This window comes from Planococcus citri, chromosome 5 (genome assembly GCF_950023065.1).
Source record: "Planococcus citri chromosome 5, ihPlaCitr1.1, whole genome shotgun sequence".
In the NCBI taxonomy this organism is placed as follows: domain Eukaryota; kingdom Metazoa; phylum Arthropoda; class Insecta; order Hemiptera; family Pseudococcidae; genus Planococcus; species Planococcus citri.
The window spans coordinates 12,571,208-12,593,053 of record NC_088681.1 but is presented as its reverse complement, the minus strand read 5'-3'; the positions used below and the strand labels follow the sequence as shown (position 1 = coordinate 12,593,053).

The window sequence follows — 21,846 nt, the reverse complement described above, 5'->3', positions numbered from 1 at the left end:
GCCAGTTATCGACACAATAAAATAAGACATGTAAACTGCTTTTTGAAAATTGATTCACGTAGGAAAAATTAAATTATGCATTAAAATTTGAAACTTCGGAGAAATGAAATAATAAAACCGTAATCACAGCTTTAATAATTTTATAATTTAGGTGGAAATATCCGCTGTCGATGATTGGTACTGAACTGAATAGGTATGGAATTGGATTGTACCAGTGATCGACAGGTTGCTTCAATGTACGTAATTTTCGAATTTTTTTTGGTGTTAGAATGGTTTAAAAGAAATTATATTTGCACTTCATCCGACTAAAAAAGTATTGAAACCACTCTAAATCAACAAAAATTGAAAATTCAGTGAAATTTGCATTGAAACAACAGCTGTTGATTACTGGTACAATATGCATTATTCGACACCCTATTATCGACAGTTGATATTTTCACTTGTTAAGTATTTAAATATTAAGGCTTTTAGAACATCAACAAAAGCAAAATCCACTTCTTGAAACCTTATGAAATACATTTAAAATAAAATTTGCCACCAAAAGTTGATTTACTTACTCAGAAATCCTTAACCATTCGCCGTTGCTCCTTAGATTTGAACACCAAAATTTAGCTAAAAATGCCACCAAAATTCAAGCTGATCAAAACATTATTTTTTTTTAACTTTTGGGTCTTGAAAACAGATGATTTTGACAGGCATGAATAGTTGGAGACCTAATCGATCGTTTTTACTGCAGTAAAAGTGGTAATAACAGAAATGAATTTGTTTTTTCGCCTATTGAAATTAGGCGTCGATTACTGGCAACGTTTTGAGGCATGTCGATTTCTGGGCACGCTACGTTAGTTTGGAGTTGTTGATGCCATGTTGATGTGAAAGTTAATGGTCAACAAATACATCATTGTCAAATTTCACATCAACATTAACATTGCTATGTTGTCCACATGAAAATGTATTAGTTCAGGTACTCTTGCATAAAGTATTGCACCTTTTTTTAACATGAAGGGTTCATGTTCAACTTCTAACTTGTAAAGTCTGTACCTCTTGGAGATGGCCTCTGGGTTGATGCTGCCTTCAGCAGGAGCAATGGCCAGCTTTGAGAAAATCATTATTGAAAAAAATTTTCAATTTTGAAACTAAAATTTTATAACTTTACATAGCAGGAGATTGATGTAAATTTTGATGCCAATGTCGATCCATCCACATCCATCACATTTGGATCCCACATGTCAATGTAAATTTTGACATGGTATGGAGCCAATTGTCAACATGAATGCCTATCAACATTGGTTGACAATCACATCAATAATTGGCTCAAAACAGGGTTGAAATTCACATTGACATATGGGTTCTAAAAGTGATGGATGTGGATGGGTTGACATTTATATCAAAATTAGAATGGTCATTGTTGTATGGGTACTGCTATGGGATGGAAAAGCTAAAGACATACTCGTCGTTTAGTGTGCAATGTGCATGCTAGAACCACATATTGTAGCCTGCTGATGATGCATCGTGTAACAAAAATGGCAATGTACATTGCCGTTGTACAGTGTATTGTCACAACTCGACATTGCGTTGCCATTGCCATTGGAAATAACGCCAACGCAACGTGATGGTCTGTAGTACCTGATTTGAATCCAGCTACACAGGCAAGCTTTTGAGCGTGTAATTAAAGATCTTACATGCACCCATCAACATTACATGTCAACTACCCAGGTCCACCAGAAATTAGTCGAGTTTACAGATCAAGCATGCCATCTGTTAGCAAAATCAAAAAGCTAAAACTGGTTCAAGCACCTATACAGGTCAACACTGAGGAGCACAGGGTCTCTAAGCAACCCGGCTAGCTTCCAAGGTGCTTGTGTAGGTGTCACTAGAAATTAAGCGGGAAACTTCTACTGGAAGCTCAAAAATAAATTTCCATGAGATACTACATAATCAACATGATAGAGGCAACATCAACATAACAGATGTTAGTGTAAGCATCCAATTTGGCACCAGGGTAAGCGTTGATTTGTACATGATAGGGGACCCTGCACTATGATGGTGCAATTCAAATTTCTGGCGTCTGGCAACACTGATGTAGAAACCAACTGCACTCTGTCTTTGTGCTTCGCATCTTTGACTTTTCAATGTAGTCCTACTCGCTCAAACAATTACCTTGCTTTCTTGAGAACATATTTGTGATCTGTCACGAGAAAACCAGGTTGGTGTCCAAAATGTAAATTTTACAGGGCAGGAATTCGAAGTTTTGAATCTATGTGTTCGACGATCTATGATTCGTAGGTCCGTGAAACTTGGACCACTTTTGGCCACAAGGGGTGCCAACATAACCTGACATTTTTTCTCAAAATCAGGGTTGCCAAAGGCTGATAATCGAAATTTTCCCAAATTGATTTTTTCGTTTTTTGTAAATTTTGCGCCAAAAATTTTTGCGAAAACTACTAGAATTGAATTATTATTTATTAATATAAAATAAAGTTATTTATTGAGTTTTTCAATTTTTTCAAAAATTTTGTTCAAGGTGAAAAGAGTTGATTTTTTCAGCTTAAGCCTCATTCAAATTTCAATAAAATGGCACTAATCCTCCAAATGATGGCCGATTGCCCCAAAAATTTGCATATTGACTCCCCAGAACATACTTTTCAAGAAAATCTCAAAAAAAATTTCAAACTTTTTTTGTAGTTGCTCTATTTTTTTAACCTTGAATTTGGGGTCAAAAGAATCGTTCGCGAACGTTTTAACCACCACAGGTGGATTCTGCACACTGAGTACTACCAATATCCATAAAAAAAAACAAATCAATTTTTTGGACACTAACCTGGTTTTCTCGTGACAGATCACATTTTTGTTTTTTTGCTTAAAAATTTGATCGTTGCAATTTTTGCTGGAAGCTCTTCCAAATTGGTTTCATTATTAAAAGTGACTAAAAGTATCTTATAATGTGCGAAATTTCATCTACTTTTTAATGCGCTACTCAGTTTTTTCATTAGTGTTTATGTTCATTCAAAATTAACTAAAATTTGAATTAGTCTAACCAGTCCTTTGATGGTGCAACCGCAAAAGCAGGAGCTTTTCATAAAAAAAAAAAAAGTGTAGATTTAGGTGAATCATGTAGTGTGTCTAATGTTACATGTTTCTGTTCAAAATATTTCGTAAAAATGTATTATTGCGAAAAGATTGGATACAGTGGGATTGTCAGCCAAATTCACTGAAAAAACTCTAACAGCCTTTAAACAAATAAAATGGGGTAATTGAGCCAATTTAGGGATCCTAATACATTCAACATGATAAGTTACAGTTTTACTTTAAAATTGGATTTGCACCGTCTTCAGAATGATTTTGCGCCGTCAGCACATTTGACCTTACTTACAATTCATTCGATTGAGACAAGAGTTTGAAACCAAAAGTTTTACGTTTCTGGTGGTAAGTAGTAGATAGTCTAAGGGACCTTCCATCGAATTTTGGTCCATTTTGGTTGGATACTTTAAGAGTACCAGGATTCGGAAAAAAAACTGCGCCGTCTTAAGGCAGGGTCCCCAACCCCCTTGAGAGGTAGGGTACCTACTGCATTCAACAACTTACGCAGCGTGCCTGGAAATCGAACAAAATGGACCTGATTTTCCAAAAGAAGATCATGCACTGTTATGCATGGACAATTCTAATGTATCCTTGTGAAACATGGACCATACCATGAGTGCAGAATTTGAGAAGAAAATCGCAGCCTTTGAAACGTGGTGTTAAAGACAGTGGTGGAACGAACTGGGAATGTGTTACTAGAACAATAATTTAATAGTTTTTACGTAGATTTTCAAGAGAGACAAAACAATTAAACTGGTCCTGAAGTTGTCACGAATAAAAATCGTTATTTTATTTTCGCAATGGTTGTATTCAACTTTTGATTCGATCTGTTTTTTAATAATTCTCTTGCTTTGAATTTTAATTTGTCGATATGATGCTTTTTGGCAAATGCCAACATTTCCGCTGCATTTTGAGCCGACAAAGCCTCACCGAGATTTTGCTCGCAGATTTTTTTCAATCCGTTTAAACCGTACTTCGCAGCAACTTCAAATAATTCATCGTACGCTAGCTCTGCAAAATTTTCACATTTTCCAGTGTAAATATATCGTAGCATAGCGCGTAACACTTGTTCGTTGATGTGTATAACGTTCACTCGAATTTTTCTCGATTTTCCATCTTTGGTATCTTTTTGTTGAAACATGGTGGCAAAAACTGCGCTACGTGCGGCTAAAATGAATTTATGAGCCGGATAATTGCTGCCATTCGTTACGAATATGACGTCCGCAAATCGTGGATTTTCTAGCATCGATTCGAAGTTTTCAGAAAAATTACTGTGGTTGATAATGGCAGGATTAGATGTTGGAACAGGCGAATAAGTAGTTTGAGGGAGGGAAACGCTGTTATTACGTATAGAAGATTCGGAAATCCATTTTATGCGGATTAAAAGTGTTAGTGTGTCGTTTTTCAGCAGATGTTTTCGGAAACAGTCATCTATCTTGCAGAATTCCCAGTAATTTTTTTGTCCCGATGCTAATTTTTTAATCGGCGATTCTCTTTTGTGTATTACTTCATTATGGTGGTTTATGATTGAAATATCGTACTTCGCGAACGTCTTATTAACTTTACTCTCGCTAGATAGCTGTACGTACAGTCCGACCCAATTTTCATCTCTGGTTGTAACATTGATTTGCCATTCGTATCTATCGGTTGTAGATGCGTACAACTTGGGCGACACAATATCATTCTCGTAAAGATTGAAATTATGAATCGCCCAAATGTATTTTAATTCGTGAATTTGTACGCACGTTTCGAATCGGTAATCGCTGCCAGTTGAGGAGAATATCATATCGGCCAATTTCGGATTTTCCAACATCGAATCTAAGTTTTCTGAAGGAATGCATTGTACGATGGTAGTCTTCGGTATTGGACTCGACAATGGAGATGTTTCACGTTTGTGGTAAATTTCGTGTGAAAATCCACCTGACCATGCGATGTTGATTGATAAAATTAATGTGTCATTTTGCAGTATGCGTTTTTTCAAGAAATCATCTTTCGGGCAAAAATCTCTCCAGTATTTGCTATATCCACGTGTGATGTGTTCCATTGGCGAATCTCTGTGCAGTAATACTTCTTTTTCACGATTTATTAATGAAATATTGTACCTAGCTAATGCACTTTTGGTCGCACTTTCTTCGGATAGGTATACATCCAGACCGATTGGTTTTCCTGTACGATTTTTATGATCCAAGAAACTGCCATTAGGTGTAAGTTTAATTTTCCATGCGTATCTGTCTGTTGTGGGTGCCTGTAGATTTGGGGAGAAAACCTCTCTATAACGGTCGTTAGTCTCATAAGAACTGAAATTACCAATAACCCAAGTATACTGAATTTCGTGATTTTGATGGTACGTATCGCATCGAATCGCATTTTCAGAACTGATATTTAAACTGGACTCAGAGTGTTCATTCTGGGGGGAAAAAAATAACATATGATTTAATTAAATTCCGATTCGCTGAATCAGCTTTTTCTCCTATTCCTATCCTCAACCATTGCTGCTCTTTTTGTTGGGCAGCAGTTATTTGTCGAATAAAAAAATTAAATAAACGTTTCATGCTCATTAGTCATTACAAGTTTGCAAAAATAAGGGTTTGAAGATTTTGACCAAAAGTGGAGACTTTCATTTTGAGTTTAAAGGCTCTCAGAAAAAATGTATGATGCTGAAAAGCCCTGGAGAGGTGAAATGGGTTCTCAAAGAAGGGCATTTTTGAAGAAATCGTTTTTTTTTCGCTGTAGCCTTCACGCAACCTGTTTTGGAAAAAGAACCCAGTTTCAAAAGATAGAATTTGAGATTCTTCGTCGACTTAGTTCATTACTATCGAAATACAGCACCACTTTTAGGGTTCTACTGAGCAGTTAAAAATTTTCAAATCGCTTATTTTTGGGTAAGACCAGGTCTGTGTTTTGGATTTTTTTTTCCTAAAATATTTCGCATTAGTCATGTTAACACATGGAGAACCTTCATATGGATTCCGGCTCATGTTGGAATTTTCATGTCAGAATTTACTGATGAAGAAGCAAAAAAAGCTACTCATCTTCAACCTTTCAACCTAATTCATATTCCGTTATCAGACTTTAAATCATCAGTGAAGAACAATATAAAAATGTTATGGTCTCAAGAATGGAATGATACTCCTCAAACAAATTGGCTAAGATCTATCACACACAAACCCAGAAACTTCAACAAAATTAAAAGTATTAATCGTCGATCTCAAACAAAAATGACTAGACTTTTAATTGGTCACACTAGATTAACTCATAATTATATTTTGAAAAAAATTAATCCCCCTTTATGTTGTAATTGTAACGTAATTTTTGATAACAACCACTTGATTGTTTGCCCCTTTTTAAATCTTCAAAATCTAAAAGATGATTTAAACAAATTCATTGATAATAAATTAAATTTTAATAATATTATTAAGTTAATCAAAAATGATAATTTACTCTATCTAATTTAATTTTTCAAAAAATAGTATAAGTGCTTTTAAAACCAAAATATTATTGTGTTGTAAGCACTTTAAAAATAAATGTCTTGTCTTGTCTTGTCTTGTCTTTTTTCCAAAATTGCCAAAAAAATTCCTCCTTTTGCTGAAATCATCAATAAATATTGGCTTTTTACTTTGGTGCAAAAAATTGCCAAACAATCTCACTCTTTATATTATGTAAATGTTGAAAAATGGTTTCAACTTTTTGAAATTAAAAACCTGAGTAGGTATTTCAATTTGTAATTTCCTGATTTGTTTTGATGATTTTTTTTTACACGTTAATATGTTTTGCTCACTTTCTGTCACTTTTTTGGCTACTTTTAGATTATTTTTTCGAGTTTTTTTGGATTACCAACTGAAGTTTGTTTTTCAGAAAAAATACCTAAGTATGTAGTTGAAAATTCAAAAAATTAAAATCCATTTCTGTTCGTTGGAAAATTATTTGAAATTTTTACGAATGGTTGTATCTTATCTATAAAGAACTCCTTAAATTCAAAATGTCCCATTTTTGAGTCATTCCGAGGGCTCCAGCATGATTTTTAATTTTTTTAGGCCTTTAAAATTTCTCCAAAAGGCGTGGAAATCAATTTGATGAAATGCAAATCGATTTGTCTCTAATTTATGACCTGTTCGAAGGGTTTATTCACATTTCACCCGATTCTTAGACGCACGTCACATCTCAAAAATGCGTTATTTTAGAAAACTGGAAAAGAGCAGAGGAAGATCATTTCTCCGAAACACTGGAAATTTTTCTTTGCGAAATTCGAAGGCAAAGTTATCAGAGAAGCGAGAAGTAAGGTTGAAGTTTAATTAATCTGTTCGGTTTTGAAATTTATAACTCGAGTTCAAAATCAAATTGCAGAAATTGAGCTTTTATCGTGATGGATAGGTCAGGATTGTACCTATTTGCACATTGCATAGAGAGTGAAAATTCTTACTTGAGCACTGCAATGGGAGACGAAAAATACTATCCAATAAATTCGAAAATGATTCATGCTTGCTTCTGTGAACCAAAAAATGTGAACTAACAGTTCATGGGTAAAAAAAAATCGAATTTCAAATATTGGATAACAGAATCGTTACAACGACATATGTGGAACTTCAAAATAAAAACTAAAATACATTTATTCCAAAGGTACATTATGTACCGTGAAGAAAGTCAGTTTTTATCTCGGTACCAATATTTAATATTTAGAAATATGTATTATCGAATTGTCTTAATTAAACGTTAACTTCCGTATTTTGACTGTTGCTCAATCCATAAGAATTTCTTAGCGTACCTAACGTTCAAATTTTGACTGACATGAGCCTAACTTTTTTTTATTAATTCGAGAGCTCTGGACTTCAATTCGTTGGCGTGGTGTTTCTTGGCAAATACAAACATGTCTTCTGCCTTTTCCGCTGACAAAGTCTTGCAAAGCGATTGTTCGCAAATTTTTCTCAATCCATCCAAACCGTATTTAGTTGCAGCTACGAATAATCTGTCAGCTAGTTGATCCACATTGTCGCACTTTCCGGTATAAATATATTGCAGCATGGCTCGGAATACTTCTTCGTTCATGTGGGTCACGTTTATTCGTATTTTTCTATTTTTTCCATTCCGGGTATCTTTTCGTTGAAGAATGGCGGCGAAAATTGGACTGCTTGCGGCCAGAATAGCTTTATGAGCCGGATACTCGCTGCCATTCGTCCTGAACACGACGTCGGAGTATTTTGGATTTTCAAACATCGTTTCGTAATTACTGCCGTTTGCTGCAGGTTCGAAATCTGCAAATTTATTATTTTTGGGGATCAATTCGACTTTTTTCGAATGATTGCTTTTGATAGAGGTAGTCTCGGGTTCAGGAGTTGGTGAAGAAGCCATACGCTGGTGAGAATCGTCATGAATAGGTCGAGAAAACAATTTCAATTGCATGAACAATGTCAGTGTGTCATCTTTTAATACGTGGTTTCTGAAATAATCATCCTTCTTGGAGAATTCTCTGTAGTACATGCTGCGGCTTGGATCAATTTTTTTAAACGACGATTTTTCATCAAGTAAAACTTGGTCATGGCGGTTTATGATCGAAATGTTGTACTTTGCTAATGCATTCCCAACCTTACTTCCGGCCGATAGATACATGCTTACTTTAAAACCAATTTGTCTTGGTTCAGTACTAAAATGACATTCATAAATTCCGATTGTCGGTACGTGTAACGTGGGCGCATAAATCTTATCGAAGTCCCTTGTCTCGTAAGAACTCATGTTGTGTATAGCCCAAATGTATTCTATTTCATGAACTTGTATGTCGGTGCACCTCATATTGGTCTCATCGCATTCATGATTGCTACCATTCGTTGAGAACACCATCTCTGCCAATTTTGGATTTTCCAGTATCGATTCAATGTTTTCATAAGAATTACATACTTTGATAATGCTGCTTTCATGCGTAGATCTTGACGAAAAATTTTTACTCGGGTGAGAAATAACGTTCGACGGATCATTGAACCATCTGATGTTGATCGACAATGTTAATGTGTCGTTTTGTAGTATTTGATTTCTGAAAAAATCATCTTTGTTGCAAAGGTATGGCCACATCCGCGGCTTGTTGAAACTCCTCGTACGTTTATACGGTCCATGTGCGGAAAGTACCGATTCATTTTTATGATTTAGAATCAAAACATTGATCTCGGCAAACACATTAACATAAACAGACATTTGTAGGTGTACCTGTAGAGAGATCGTGTCATTTTTTTCATCGATTCCGGTAGGTATAATTTTTATACACCAGCTACATGGATTAGCCTCGGGTTCTGATGCGCGTAACATGGGTGACGAAATTTCACCAATGGATGTCTCGTGCATACTGAATTGATCGATGACCCAAACATGACTGATTTTGTGAATTTCCGTACTCAAATACGTATCGTATCGAATCGCATTTCCACATTCGGTAAGATTTGAAGTGCAGCTTGAGGGTTCATTCTGAAAGAAAGTATATCGTATTTATTGCAAAAATCCCCCATGTTGATTGAAAAAGCTGTGGGGCATACTTCAAGCAGTGCTGAATTGCTGATTATCAAGTTTATCTTGTTATTGCCCAAATGTTGCCTAAAGTCCCACGTTTTACTTTTTAGTGTGCGTAGCACACTATTAGTTTCGGTCTGAAAGTGGAAAAATTCTTTGGAACGAATGTTCTCATAGATGGACGGGTCGATTTTTTTGAAATTTCCTTATGTAGATGCGGCTTGACGTGAGGCATTCAACGCCGTAATTATAATTGCAATTACTCAATTAGCTTCTTGAGTAATTGCAATTAATTACGAAAATTTGTACCAAAAAAAGAATAAAAAGGGGAAAAGGGCCATATCAAAAGCAAAGCCGACAAAAGCAAAGCCGACGTCTGATAAATTTTGAAATTTATGTAACACCACAGGGGTTCTAAAATCTTTTCTATTGTTCAATTTTCGAATTTATTTTTCAAAATTGAATAATGGAAAAGATTTTATCAAAAGCGAAGCCGACATCTGTTTTAAAATGTAACACCGCAGGTGTCCTAAAATATTCTTATCTACAGTGTTATCTTTCCCATTGTTCAATTTTAAACATTTTCTCTATTGTTCAATTTTGAGAAAGGTTTTTAGAACACCTGCAGGTGTTTCATTTACACACATTCAGTACCTAGACACCGCAAGCAGGTGGTTACCCTTTCAGAACTGAAAGCAGGTGGTTACCCTTTTGGAATCAAAACCGACCATGTTTTTTTTCAAATTCGCGTTCTTTTTTTCAAAATTGCATTGTGCTTTTTTTCAAAATCACGTGTTTTTTTTTCAAATTCGCGATGTGCTTTTTTTCAAATTCATGTTGTGCTTTTTTTCCAAATTCGCAATGTGCTTTTTTTCAAATTCATGTTGTGCTTTTTTTTCAAATTCGTGTTGTGCTTTTTTTCAAATTCGCGTTGTGCTTTTTTTTCTAAATAATGTTGTGGTTTTTTTCAAATTCGCATTGTGCTTTTTTTCAAAATCGCTTGTTTTTTTTCAAATTTGCATTGTGCTTTTTTTTCAAATTCACATTGTGCTTATTTTTCAAATTCGCGATGTGCTTTTTTTTCAAAATCGTGTTGTGCTTTTTTTCCAAATCGAGTTGTGCTTTTTTTTCAAACAGAGTTGTGCATTTTTTTTAAATCGCTTGGCTTTTTTTTCAAATTTGCGTTGTGCTTTTTTTTAAAAATCGTGTTGTGCTTTTTTCGAAATCACGTTGTGCTTTTTTTTCTAAATTGCGTTGTGCTTTTTTTTCTAAATCGTTGTGCTTTTTTTCAAATTCATGTTGTGCTTTTTTTTCAAAATCTCATTGCGTTTTTTTTCAAAATCACGTTGTGCTTTTTTTCAAATTCATGTTGTGCTTTTTTTCAAATTTGCGTTGTGCTTTTTTTTCGAAATCTCATTGTGATTTTTTTCAAATTCGCATTGTGCTTTTTTTCAAAATTGCTCTTGCTTTTTTTCAAATTTGCGTTGTGCTTTTTTGCGAATTTGCAATGTGCTTTTTTTTCAAAGTCCCGTTGTGCTGTTTTTTGCTTTTATTCCGACATCGTGTTGTGCTTTTTTTTTACTGAAATCGCGTCATGCTTTTTTTTTGTAATCGTGTTGTGATTTTTTTTCAAAATCGCGTTGTAATCACATTGTGCTTTTTTTTCGAAATCGCGTTGTGCTTTATTTTGCTTTTTACCGAAATCGTGTTGTGCTTTATTTTGCTTTTTTCGAAATCACATTGTGATTTTTTACAAAATCGCGTTGTGCTTTTTTTTTTACTGAAATCGCGTCATGCTTTTTTTTTGTACTTAATCGTGTTGTGATTTTTTTTCAAAATCGCATTGTAATCACATTGTGCTTTTTTTCGAAATCGCGTTGTGCTTTATTTTGCTTTTTACCAAAATCGTGTTGTGCTTTATTTTGCTTTTTTCAAAATCACATTGTTATTTTTTACAAAATCGCGTTGTGCTTTTTTTTTGAAGTCACGTTGTGCTTTTCTCCGAAATCGCGTTATGCTTTTTTTCAAATTCACATTGTGCTTTTTTTTCCAAATTTGCGTTTTTTTTTTTTTTTGAAACCGCGTTTTAATTTCGAATTTGCGCTGTGCTTTTTTCAAACAGGAGGTTTTTTTTCAAAATCGTGTTGTGCTTATTTTTTTAAAATTATCTACGTTTTTATTTTCAAAATTGCTTTGTTTTTTTTTTTGAAATTGCGCTGTGTGTTCTTTTTTAAAAAATCTTGTTGTGCTTCTTTTTTCAAAATCGTGTTGTGCTTTGTTTAGAAGTTGTGTTTTTTTAAAAATTGCATTGTGCTTTCAAAATCAAAATTGTGTTCTGCTTTTGAAATCCCAATTGCGTTTTTTCAAAACCGTGTTGTGCTTTGTTTTTCAAATTCGCGTTGTGCTTTCAAAATCAAAATTGCGTTCTGCTTTGGAAATCCAAAATTGCGTTCTTTTCGAAATTGGGTTTTACTTTTGTAACAAAATAAGCTACGCACACTGTTACAGCTGCGCTAAGTCTAGTTTTATTCAACTTTCAAGTTTTCCATTAATTCGCATTTTACAAAGAAAGCTGAAATTTAAATTATTAAGTATGCCCTTTTTTTTGACCGGTCGAGTACATTTATGAATAAGGTTTCGAACCGTTCTTGAACTTCCAGTGGATTTTCAGTGGCGTAGCCAAGGGAGGGGCGAAGGGGGCCATGCCCCCCCTTGCGAGCGAAAATTTGAAAGAAAACATGCAAAAATGGGCGTTTTTTTGTTATTCTGAGCCATTTTTTCTAAAAAATTTCGCTCGAGCAGTAATTTTGCCTTCATTTTCATGAAATCACCACACATTACGATAGGTTTCCAAAAAATTACCCCTCATTTCGATTTTTTGTGCCTAAAAATCTAGTTTTGCCCCCTCCTTGAGAAAATCTTGGCTACGCCACTGTGGATTTTCAAATTGTCCACTTTTCAAAAAAAAAAAAAACGCTGTAATTTGGGTGAAAATGAAAATCGTCGTCTATAAACTCGGATTCGTCATCTTTGTGACCCATTCGATCGATTTAGGCACATATTTTCAAAATCTTTTTGTGCAAGTTCAGATGCAAAATGTTTCTCTAGGTATTAATTCAACTTCTCGTAATTTTCAATTAGGGAGGGGCGGGGGTCAATTTGACAAAAATTATGACAATTTCTGCAGTAATCATCATTTAATTTTGAGAATATCCGCTTTAATCCTTGGTATCTTTCAATAATCTAAGCACTTGAATACTGATCAGTCCGTGCAAAATTTTACCCAAATGAGATATTTTCTCAAATTGTGGTCGTTTTCTAATGGTGCGTTAATTTTTGATATTTTTGAGTGATTTTCACATCAGTTTTACAATTTTTATAATACCTTACTTGTGAATATTCATTCTGGCTCTTTATTAAACGTCGAGATGATCAGAATTCTTGCTTTGGCCTTCGACTATTATTAAATATTTCATATATATCTGTTGATTGATCAATAATTTTATAACTAACTAATCCACCTTAATTTTTCTCTGTTTAAGGTGAGTACCTGCAAATTTCCTTCCAAAAATGATAGAATATGAACTATTGAACTCGCGCATGAGAATTAGTAAGTATGTAATAATTTTATAATCCTTATGAGAAAAGTTACGTAAGTCACTTCTACACCAAGTGTCCTTTTATTTTCAATGGAAAATCAAAAAAAAATTCTAAAATCGCAAAATTTGAAAATCGTCTGAAATAATTGTTCATCAGGTTTGAATCGAGGTGATCTGATTTTCCGAATGCAAATTTGAAAATAATAGATCAAATTTTTGAGTTCACATACGATTTTGATTTTTATTGAATTTTTGAAAAATCAAACTCGGGTCAAAAATAAAAAAAAATCAGAATTTTACCCAATGGACTAAGAAAACTGAAATTTGGTGTGTGCCCTGTTTTCGACCCTCCAAATAAATTGGAAATGGTTTCGAATCATTTTGAGTGGTACATAGTATTGGAGTACTCTAGCAGATTTTTTTAAATTAAACTTTCCACAAAATTTTACCCAATTGAGTTATTGAAATGAAATTTACTTGGCATCCCATTCTTAATAATATGGTCGGGGAGCCCGCATAAGGATCGATTGCACCCCCCCTCCCCGGGTCGATCCGATCCCCCGGGACAAATTTTATTTTACAGGGGGGCCCTAAGGAACATTTCTAGCCCTTGTCCTAAAAAAAAAGGTGGCCCTACTTATAAAATGGCGGCAATTTTAATTGACAGGTCAGCCGAAATCGCAGATTTTGCGTTCCAACATGGGACTTACACCCAATTTTTTAAACCGTACAAAGGTAGATCGAAAGATCAGGCAAAAATTTATTACCTGTCAAAATTTCAAGTGCGATATTGCCTTTTTCGATTTTTAGTGAATTTTTGTAAAATAAATTTAGACCAAAAAGGAGGAGAAAAATCAAAATTTCACCAAATTGAACAAGAAAGCTGAAACTTGGGATATAATACCCTATTTTCGACATGCTAAATTGATTGGAAACTGTTTCAAACCGTTTTGAGTAGTTCTGGAGCCTTCAGCAGATTTTTGAAACTCGAAATTTCTCAAAATTTCATGAAATGGAGATGGAAAGCCGCAATTCATTCTGCGAACTAATTTCAATACACTACGAAGTCGACTGCAGCTTTTTGAAAATTACTGGATTCTCTGCCAGATTTTTGAAACTTGAAATTTCCACAACATTTTATCAAATGGAGTTAATAGCAAGCTGAAATTTACTTCGCAAACTAATTTCAATACGATATGAAGTCGACTGCATGGTGTTTTAAAATGATTTTGAAGCTTCCAGCTAGTTTTTGGAAATTTCAATTTTCCAAACAACGCCATACAACCTTTCAAAAAGTCGCTGGAGGCTCCAAAACGACTTCAAACCCACCAGCAGTCGACTTTGTACCGTATTGAAATTATTAGTTTTTCAGAATTAATTTCGACTGTCCAATATCCATCTTCATTAATTTTTGATGAAATTTTGGGAAATTCCAAGTTTAAAAAATCTGCTGGAGGCTCCAGAACTGCTCGAAACGATTAGAAACAGTTTCCAATCGATTTGGCATGTCGGAAATAGGGTATATCCCAAGTTTCAGCTTTCTTGGTCAATTTGGTAAAAATTTGACTTTTTCCCTCATTTTTGGCCTAAATTTGATTTTCAAAAATTCACTAAAAATCGAAAAAGGCAATTTCGCACTTGAAATTTTGACAGGTGATAATTTTTTGCCTGATGTTTCGATTTACCTTTGTACGATTTTAAAAATTTGGCGCAAGTCCTATGTTGCATAGAACGCGAAATCTACGATTTCGGCTGACCTGTCAATCAAAATTGTCGCCATTTTGTAAGTAGGGCCACTTTCTTTTTCTTTGAGGACAAGGGCTAGAAATGTTCCTTAGGGCTCCCCCATTAAGAAAAGATTTGTCCCGGAGGGTCGGCGGGGGGGGGGTGCAATAGATCCTTATGTGGGCTCTCCGACAAATATGCTGAGTCGATTGAAGGTGGTTTCAGACTGTGCTGGGAGCCGTCGCGTCGTCGGTTATATTTTAGAAATTCAGATTTTCTCAAAAGTGGTCTAAAAACCGTTCAAATTATAACTTTAGCGTTACTTTTATTCCTTCAAAATACAGGATATCTAACAAGTAGTGAAAGTAGTGAAAAAGTAGAAATTTTGAAAATGAGCAGCGACAGCAGACCTGCTGGTTATTTTAGAAAACTGGAAAAGAGCAGAGGAAGATCATTTCTCCGAAACGGAAATTTTTCTTAGTGCTTTGCGAAATTCGAAGGCAAAGTTACCAGAGAAGCGAGAAGTAAGGTTGAAGTTTAATTAATCTGTTCGGTTTTGAAATTTATAACTCGAGTTCAAAATCAAATTGCAGAAATTGAGCTTTTATCGTGATGGATAGGTCAGGATTGTACCTATTTGCACATTGCATAGAGAGTGAAAATTCTTACTTGAGCACTGCAATGGGAGACGAAAAATACTATCCAATAAATTCGAAAATGATTCATGCTTGCTTCTGTGAACCAAAAAATGTGAACTAACAGTTCATGAGTACAAAAAATTCGAATTTCAAATATTGGATGTCAGAATCGTTACATCGACATGTGGAACTTCAAAATGAAAACTAAAATAAATTTATTCCAAAGGTATGTACATAGTTAAGTATGTGACGAAGAAAGTCAGTTTTTATCTCGATACCAATATTTAATATTTAGTAATATTATCGAATTGTCTTAATTAAACGTTAACTTCCGTATTTTGACTGTTGCTCAATCCATAGAAATTTCTTAGCGTAACGTTCAAATTTTGACTAAGCCTAACTTTTTTTTATTAATTCGAGAGCTCTGGACTTCAATTCGTTGGCGTGGTGTTTCTTGGCAAATACAAACATGTCTTCTGCCTTTTCCGCTGACAAAGTCTTGCAAAGCGATTGTTCGCAAATTTTTCTCAATTCATCCAAACCGTATTTAGTTGCAGCTACGAATAATCTTTCAGCTAGTTGATCCAAATTATCGACCTTTCCGGTATAAATATATTGCAGCATAGCTCGGAATACTTCATCGTCCATGTGGGTCATGTTTATTCGAATTTTTCTATTTTTTCCATCCCTTGTTTCTTTTCGTTGAAGAATGGAGGCGAAAATTGGACTGCGTGCGGCCAAAAAAGCTTTATGGGCCGGATACTTGCTGCTGTTGGTTTTAAACACGACGTCGGAGTATTTTGGGTTTTCAAACATCGCTTCAAAATTACTGCCGTTTGTTGTAAATTCCAAGTCTGCAAATTTCTGGCTGTTGGGGATCGATTCGAAGTTTTCTGAATGATTGACTTTGATAGAGGTAGTCTCGGGTACAGGAGCTGGTGAAGAAATCATTCGCTGGGGAGAAACGTCAAAAGGCCGAGAAAACAATTTCAATTGGATGAACAGTGTCAGTGTGTCATCTTTTAACACGTGGTTTCTGAAATAATCATCCTTCTTCGAGAAGTCTATGAAATACTTGCGGGATTCGTTCATTTTCTTAAACGACGATTTTTCATAAAGTAAAACTTGATCGTGGCGGTTTATGATCGAAATATTGTACTTTGCTAATGCCTTTCCAATCTTACTTCCGGCCGATAGTTGTATGTGTACATCATAACTAATTTCACGTAGTCTAATTTCAAAATCACATTCATAAATGCCGATTGTGGGTACGTGTAACTTGGGCGAATAAATCATGCCGCAGCCCCTTGTCTCGTACGAACTGATGTTATGTATAGCCCAGATGTATTCTATTTCTTCAACTTGTATGTCGGTGTACCTCATATCGGTCTCATCGCATTCATGATTACTACCATTCGTTGAGAACACCATCTCTGCCAAACTTGGATTGTCCAGGATCGATATAGATTTACTGTTTTCAAAAGTATTGCATACTTTGATAATGCTACTTTCATGCCTAGCGCTAGACGACGAATTTTTACTGGGGTGAGAAATTACGTTCGACGGTTCCTTGAACCATTTGATGTTGATAAACAATGTTAATGTGTCGTTCTGTAGTAATTGATTTTTGAAAAAAGCGTCTTTCTTGCAAAAATGTGGCCACGACTGCGAATTGCTATAGTCCCAGCCTATTTTTTTGTACGGCTCATATGCAGAAAGTACCGATTCCTTTTTATGATTTATGATCGAAACATTGGTCTCGGCAAGCGCATTAACAAAAAGAGACATTTGTAATTGTACGTTTAGAGATATCGTGTCATTTTTCTTATCAGTTCCGTTAGGTTTAATGTAAATAGACCAGCTACGTGAATCATTAGCCTCGGATGCGCGTAGCGTGGGTGACGAAATTTCACTAGAGAATGCCTCGTGTACGCTGAAATGATCAATGACCCAAACATAATTGATTTCGTGAATTCCCATACTCGGATATGTGTCGCATCGAATCGCATTTCTACGAGTACATTCTGTAAGATTTGAAGTCAAGCTTGAGGGTTCATTCTGAAAGAAAGTAGGTATCGTATTTATTTATTGCAAAAATCACTCATGTTGATTCAAAAAGCTGTGGAGCATACTTCAAGCAGTGCTGATTATCCTGCTTATCTTGTTTTTAGCCAAATACTGCCTAAAAGTCTCGCGTTTTACTGTTTTTTTATTCAATTTTTAAATTATCCATTTTTCTTAGCTGCCAATTGGGAGATTGCAGAGTGGTTCTAAACTGTCAGTAATCGACTCTCAGGATTCCGATAATGGATACAAATCAAATTTCAGCTTATTTTCAATGTTTTCCAAAAATAATCACTGGAGAAAATTTTTAATTTGAAGCAGCACGAGAGTATTTATTGAAAATGTATCTAAATCGATCGAAAGGGTCTCAAAGATGGTAAATCCTAGTTCAGAAGGAGCTGAATATCATTTTTATCTTCACTCAACTTGAAGGTTTTTTTTTGGAAAACTGGAGAATTCGAAAATTTACCGGAGGCTCCAGAATGGTTATAGAAACCATCATCAATGTACTCGTCAGATCAAAAATAGTTTATAAAGTAAATTTTTCCTTTCTAGGTCAATTTGGTGAAATTTTGATTTTTTCCATTTTTGGCACAAATTGGAGTGTTTTAAAAAATTCTTCAAAAATCGAAAAATTAACTTCAGTTTCTGAACTTTTTGCTGGTGATGTATTTTTAGGTCCTCTATCGATTCATTTATGTGTCGTTCGAAAATTTTTGTGCCAGTTGGGATACTCTCTTTGTACTGACTTGAGTTGTAAAAATAAGAAAAAATTTAAAAATTTCAGAATTTTAAATTTAAAAAATTTTTTTTTGATACAATCTTTTAAAAAAATTTGTGATCTTTCCCCCTCCAAGAAATTAAGTAATGGAAAAAAATCTTCCAACAAAAGTCCTGCTTTTGATCTGCTGTTTGGACCCTTCATACTCTGTTAATTTGTGCTAAAGTTCTATACCTTTGTTAAATTTTAAACTATTGAGAGTTTAATTAAAATTTGAAATTTTCCATTCATGCTCTCTTTTTTTTTTAATTTGATTTATGAATTTGGTCCTACTCCCCCTCTTCAAAATGATGGAAATTTTTTATAAAGCTTTGCTAAAGGGCCATTCCACCTCAATTCGACCAAGAAGTGGTAAGGGGGGTTGGCGATTTTTTTGAAATTTTTCCTGTGAAAAGACCTTCCGAAGAGATGACCAATGGCGCAAATCGCAGCCTTCTAGCCCATTTTTAAAGGCAGCCAGGGGGTGTCAAAGTTTTCAATGAACCTAACTATTTCAGCAGTGGATTACTCGATAACCGCGGTACCTACCAAAATGGAACATTTTCCCATAGTTAGGGGTTTTGAAAGGCTTTTTGGTGATATCATAAAAATCAGTGTTGCCACTTTTTTTCGTAGTACAAAAAATTAGCTCAAAAAGTTTTAAAACGCAGTTTTCATGACTCTCAAAAATTCTGAAAAAAATATATTATGGACAACTTTTCATGCTGAGCAACATATTAAAAAATTGGGATGGTAACATGTTACAAAGTTGATTTAAAAAATTTTAAGTTTGCGAAAAAATTCGATTTTTTTATTTGAAACATGAAAAAAAATTTTGATAGGTGAAGTTGACTCCTTTGACCCCTATTTTTACGCGAATTTTTATTTTTCTGTTGTGAGTGTAATTTTCATCAACTTTTTCATGAAATACGTCAGAAAAAGGACAACTGAATAAATTTAAACTTTTTTTGATGTTTGAAATAATTGAAAATTGAATTTTTTTGAGTTTCGATTTTTTTGTGTGTGGAGTTCATTTTTATCGAGTGAAAGGGTTTTTTCAACTTTTTCAACAGATACGTAAAAATAGGGGTCAAAGGGGTCAACGTCACCCATCAAAACTTTTTTTCATGGTTTAAATCAAAAAATCGCATTTTTTCGCAAGCTTTAAATTTTTTAAAATCAATTTTGCAGCATGTTACCATCCCAATTTTTTAATATGTTGTTCAGCATGAAAAGTTGTCCATAATATATTTTTTTCAGAATTTTTGAGATTCGGAACGATATGAAACTACGTTTCAAAACTTTTTGAGCTAATTTTTTGTACGAAAAAAAAGTGGCAACACTGATTTTCATGATATCACCAAAAAGCCTTTCAAAACCCCTAACCGTTAGAAAAAGTTCCATTTTGGTAGGTATCGCAGTTATCGAGTAATCCACTGCTGAAATGGATGATATTTCAAGTTCACTGAAAATGTTGACACCCCCTAGCAGCCTTTAAAATAGGGCTAGAGAGCTGCAATTTGCGCCATTGGTCATCCCTTCGGTAGGTCTTTCCACAGGAAAAATTTCAAAAAAATCACCGACCCGCCCCCCTTTCCACTTCTTGGTTGAATTGACGTGGAATGACCCTTCGGTTTTGAAATTTACAACTCGAGTTCAAAATTAGATTGCAGAAATTGAGCTTATATCGTGAAGAGTAGGTCAAAATTGTACCTACGAGTATTTGCATTTACATACATATTACCTACATACATAGAGTGTAAAATTTCTTACTTGACCACTGCAATGGGAGACGAAAAATACTATCCAAAAAATTCGAAAATGATTCATGCTTGCTTAATTCTGTGAACCAAAAAATGCGAACCAGCAGTCTATGGGCACAAAAAATTCGAATTTCAAATATTGGATATCAGAATCGTTACAATAAGTATGTGGAACTTCAAAATGGAAACAAAAATAAAATTCCAAACGTGTGTGAAGAAAGTCAGTTTTTATCTCGGTACCAGTAACTAATTGATATTTTGAAATATCGTCGAATCGTCGTAATTAAACGCTAAATTACTTCCGTATTTTGGCTCTTGCTCAATTCACAATCAACTCCAACAAATGTACGTACCTATTCATACAAATATTGATGTATGAAAAAAATGGTGTTATTCAGTTTAAAAATTTCAAAGTTAATTTTTTCAAAATGCAGGAGTTCTCAAAATATTTGTTTTTTCCTTTGAAATAATGATCATTTTGTAGCTGGTATTCCAAGTAACGAATACAACCACCGCTTATTTTAATTCCGCTATTTTTCGACTGGAAAAAGAATACAAATGAGATATTCTCATTCAAAATAGTATAGAAAAAAATCCGCTTAACATAGTAATTTTTCGTGAATGAATTAACTCATCATCTAATCTCAGCAACTGGTTTCGCACACGTACGAAAAAATGAAAAAAAAATCAAAATAACGAATAAATTTTGCTCTGAAACGATGATGTAAAACTGAAGAGAAAAAAAGAAATTGAAATATAACAGGTTCTCATCACGCGAATCAATAAGTATACAGTATTGGCGATTGGTAGCCCAAATCTTGAAAAAAAAAACTTGGTCATTTAACCGTTTTTTTTCCTCCTCTTTTTCGTCAGAATATTCTCATAATCGTAGGTTAAACTTCGGTGGTCATTTTGATTTTTTTCACCAGAGATGACGAGTTGTAACCCTACACAGTGTTCGGCTCGTGTTACTGTTTAAATCACCAATGAATTAGGTACTAAATCTGACCGACCCTGTTCTACTGCTACAGTAGGTTCACCATTGAGATGGCAACCAAGCGTAAAATTACCAGAACCGCAATATTATTCTTGTTCGGGTTGATTGTGACGATGGATGGTTTTATTGTGGATGACTTTGTATAGCACCTACTACTCGTAGTAGGATTCGATTGGATCTTATGCAAAGATAAATACAAATAGATACACGTGAGCTTTGTATAGGCTGTTAATCAAACATCATTACTCGTGTAAAAAAAAAAAGTGTTTATAATGAAGGGCCTCCGATTACTATTCGACATAATTTTACTACCTATAAACTAATTTATAAAAATAAACACGCCGCCGATTACAAAATTACGTACGAAGCGTCCTTATCGATGATCGACTTACTCTCGTAGGTACCTATAAGGCTGAGAAGGAAGACCCTGTAATTTTGTCCTGGAAGCAGCCTCCCACCTCACTTATAAAGGTTGCCAACACTAAAATTAAGTGTTTAATTTGGTATACATCCGATCGCGATACGTCGGATCGATTTGACAGCCTCGTAAACGGGTTTAAATACTCGAACACCCGTTTTATTCTTCTTGTATGTACGTGGCCATATACGAGTATTCACACACTTACGCACGTAGGTATCGATCAAGGGTGTCTTATCGAAAATCACTTCCTGTCAATATTTTTTTCTCAGTTTTTCATTTCACCTCGTTTAATACAATCCCACGCCTCTTTTA

The 21,846-nt window shown here is 34.6% G+C and overlaps 2 protein-coding genes and 1 long non-coding RNA gene across 4 annotated transcripts in view; 1 reads left to right on the top strand and 2 right to left on the bottom strand.

The window, feature by feature from the left end:
• The window catches only part of LOC135849375 (uncharacterized), a 498,164-nt gene that overhangs the window by 445,767 nt on the left and 30,551 nt on the right, over positions 1 to 21,846 (top strand). The gene's annotated exons all lie outside the window — the stretch shown is intronic.
• LOC135847913 (speckle-type POZ protein B-like) lies at positions 3,239 to 7,668 on the bottom strand. The gene is made up of 2 exons (XM_065367652.1): positions 7,499 to 7,668; positions 3,239 to 5,485 (listed from the first exon to the last, which is right to left on the bottom strand). Exons 1-2 carry the CDS (start codon positions 7,553 to 7,555, stop codon positions 3,863 to 3,865), a joined length of 1,680 nt encoding a protein of 559 aa, XP_065223724.1. The 5' UTR covers positions 7,556 to 7,668; the 3' UTR covers positions 3,239 to 3,862.
• LOC135847912 (speckle-type POZ protein-like) lies at positions 7,680 to 20,333 on the bottom strand. Of its 2 annotated transcripts, XM_065367651.1 has the most exons (3): positions 20,127 to 20,333; positions 15,561 to 17,587; positions 7,680 to 9,525 (listed from the first exon to the last, which is right to left on the bottom strand). In XM_065367651.1, exons 2-3 carry the CDS (start codon positions 15,615 to 15,617, stop codon positions 7,870 to 7,872), a joined length of 1,713 nt encoding a protein of 570 aa, XP_065223723.1. In that variant the 5' UTR covers positions 15,618 to 17,587; positions 20,127 to 20,333; the 3' UTR covers positions 7,680 to 7,869. The 2 variants fall into 2 exon arrangements, with proteins under 2 accessions (XP_065223723.1, XP_065223722.1); XM_065367650.1 differs by lacking the exon at positions 7,680 to 9,525 and having other exon boundaries at positions 15,728 to 17,587; positions 20,127 to 20,318.

What these genes read in the sequence shown, in the direction of transcription:
- LOC135847912 (XM_065367650.1), bottom strand. Translation starts at nt 20,183, where the DNA reads ATGAATCATTTTCGAATTTTTTGGATAGTATTTTTCGTCTCCCATTGC. An exon ending in TCTCCCATTGCAGTGGTCAA is followed by an intron (nt 17,588 to 20,126) that starts GTAAGAAATTTT and finishes ACTTTCTTTCAG; the next exon opens with AATGAACCCTCAAGCTTGAC.
- LOC135847913 (XM_065367652.1), bottom strand. Translation starts at nt 7,555, where the DNA reads ATGAATCATTTTCGAATTTATTGGATAGTATTTTTCGTCTCCCATTGC. An exon ending in TCTCCCATTGCAGTGCTCAA is followed by an intron (nt 5,486 to 7,498) that starts GTAAGAATTTTC and finishes TTTTCCCCCCAG; the next exon opens with AATGAACACTCTGAGTCCAG.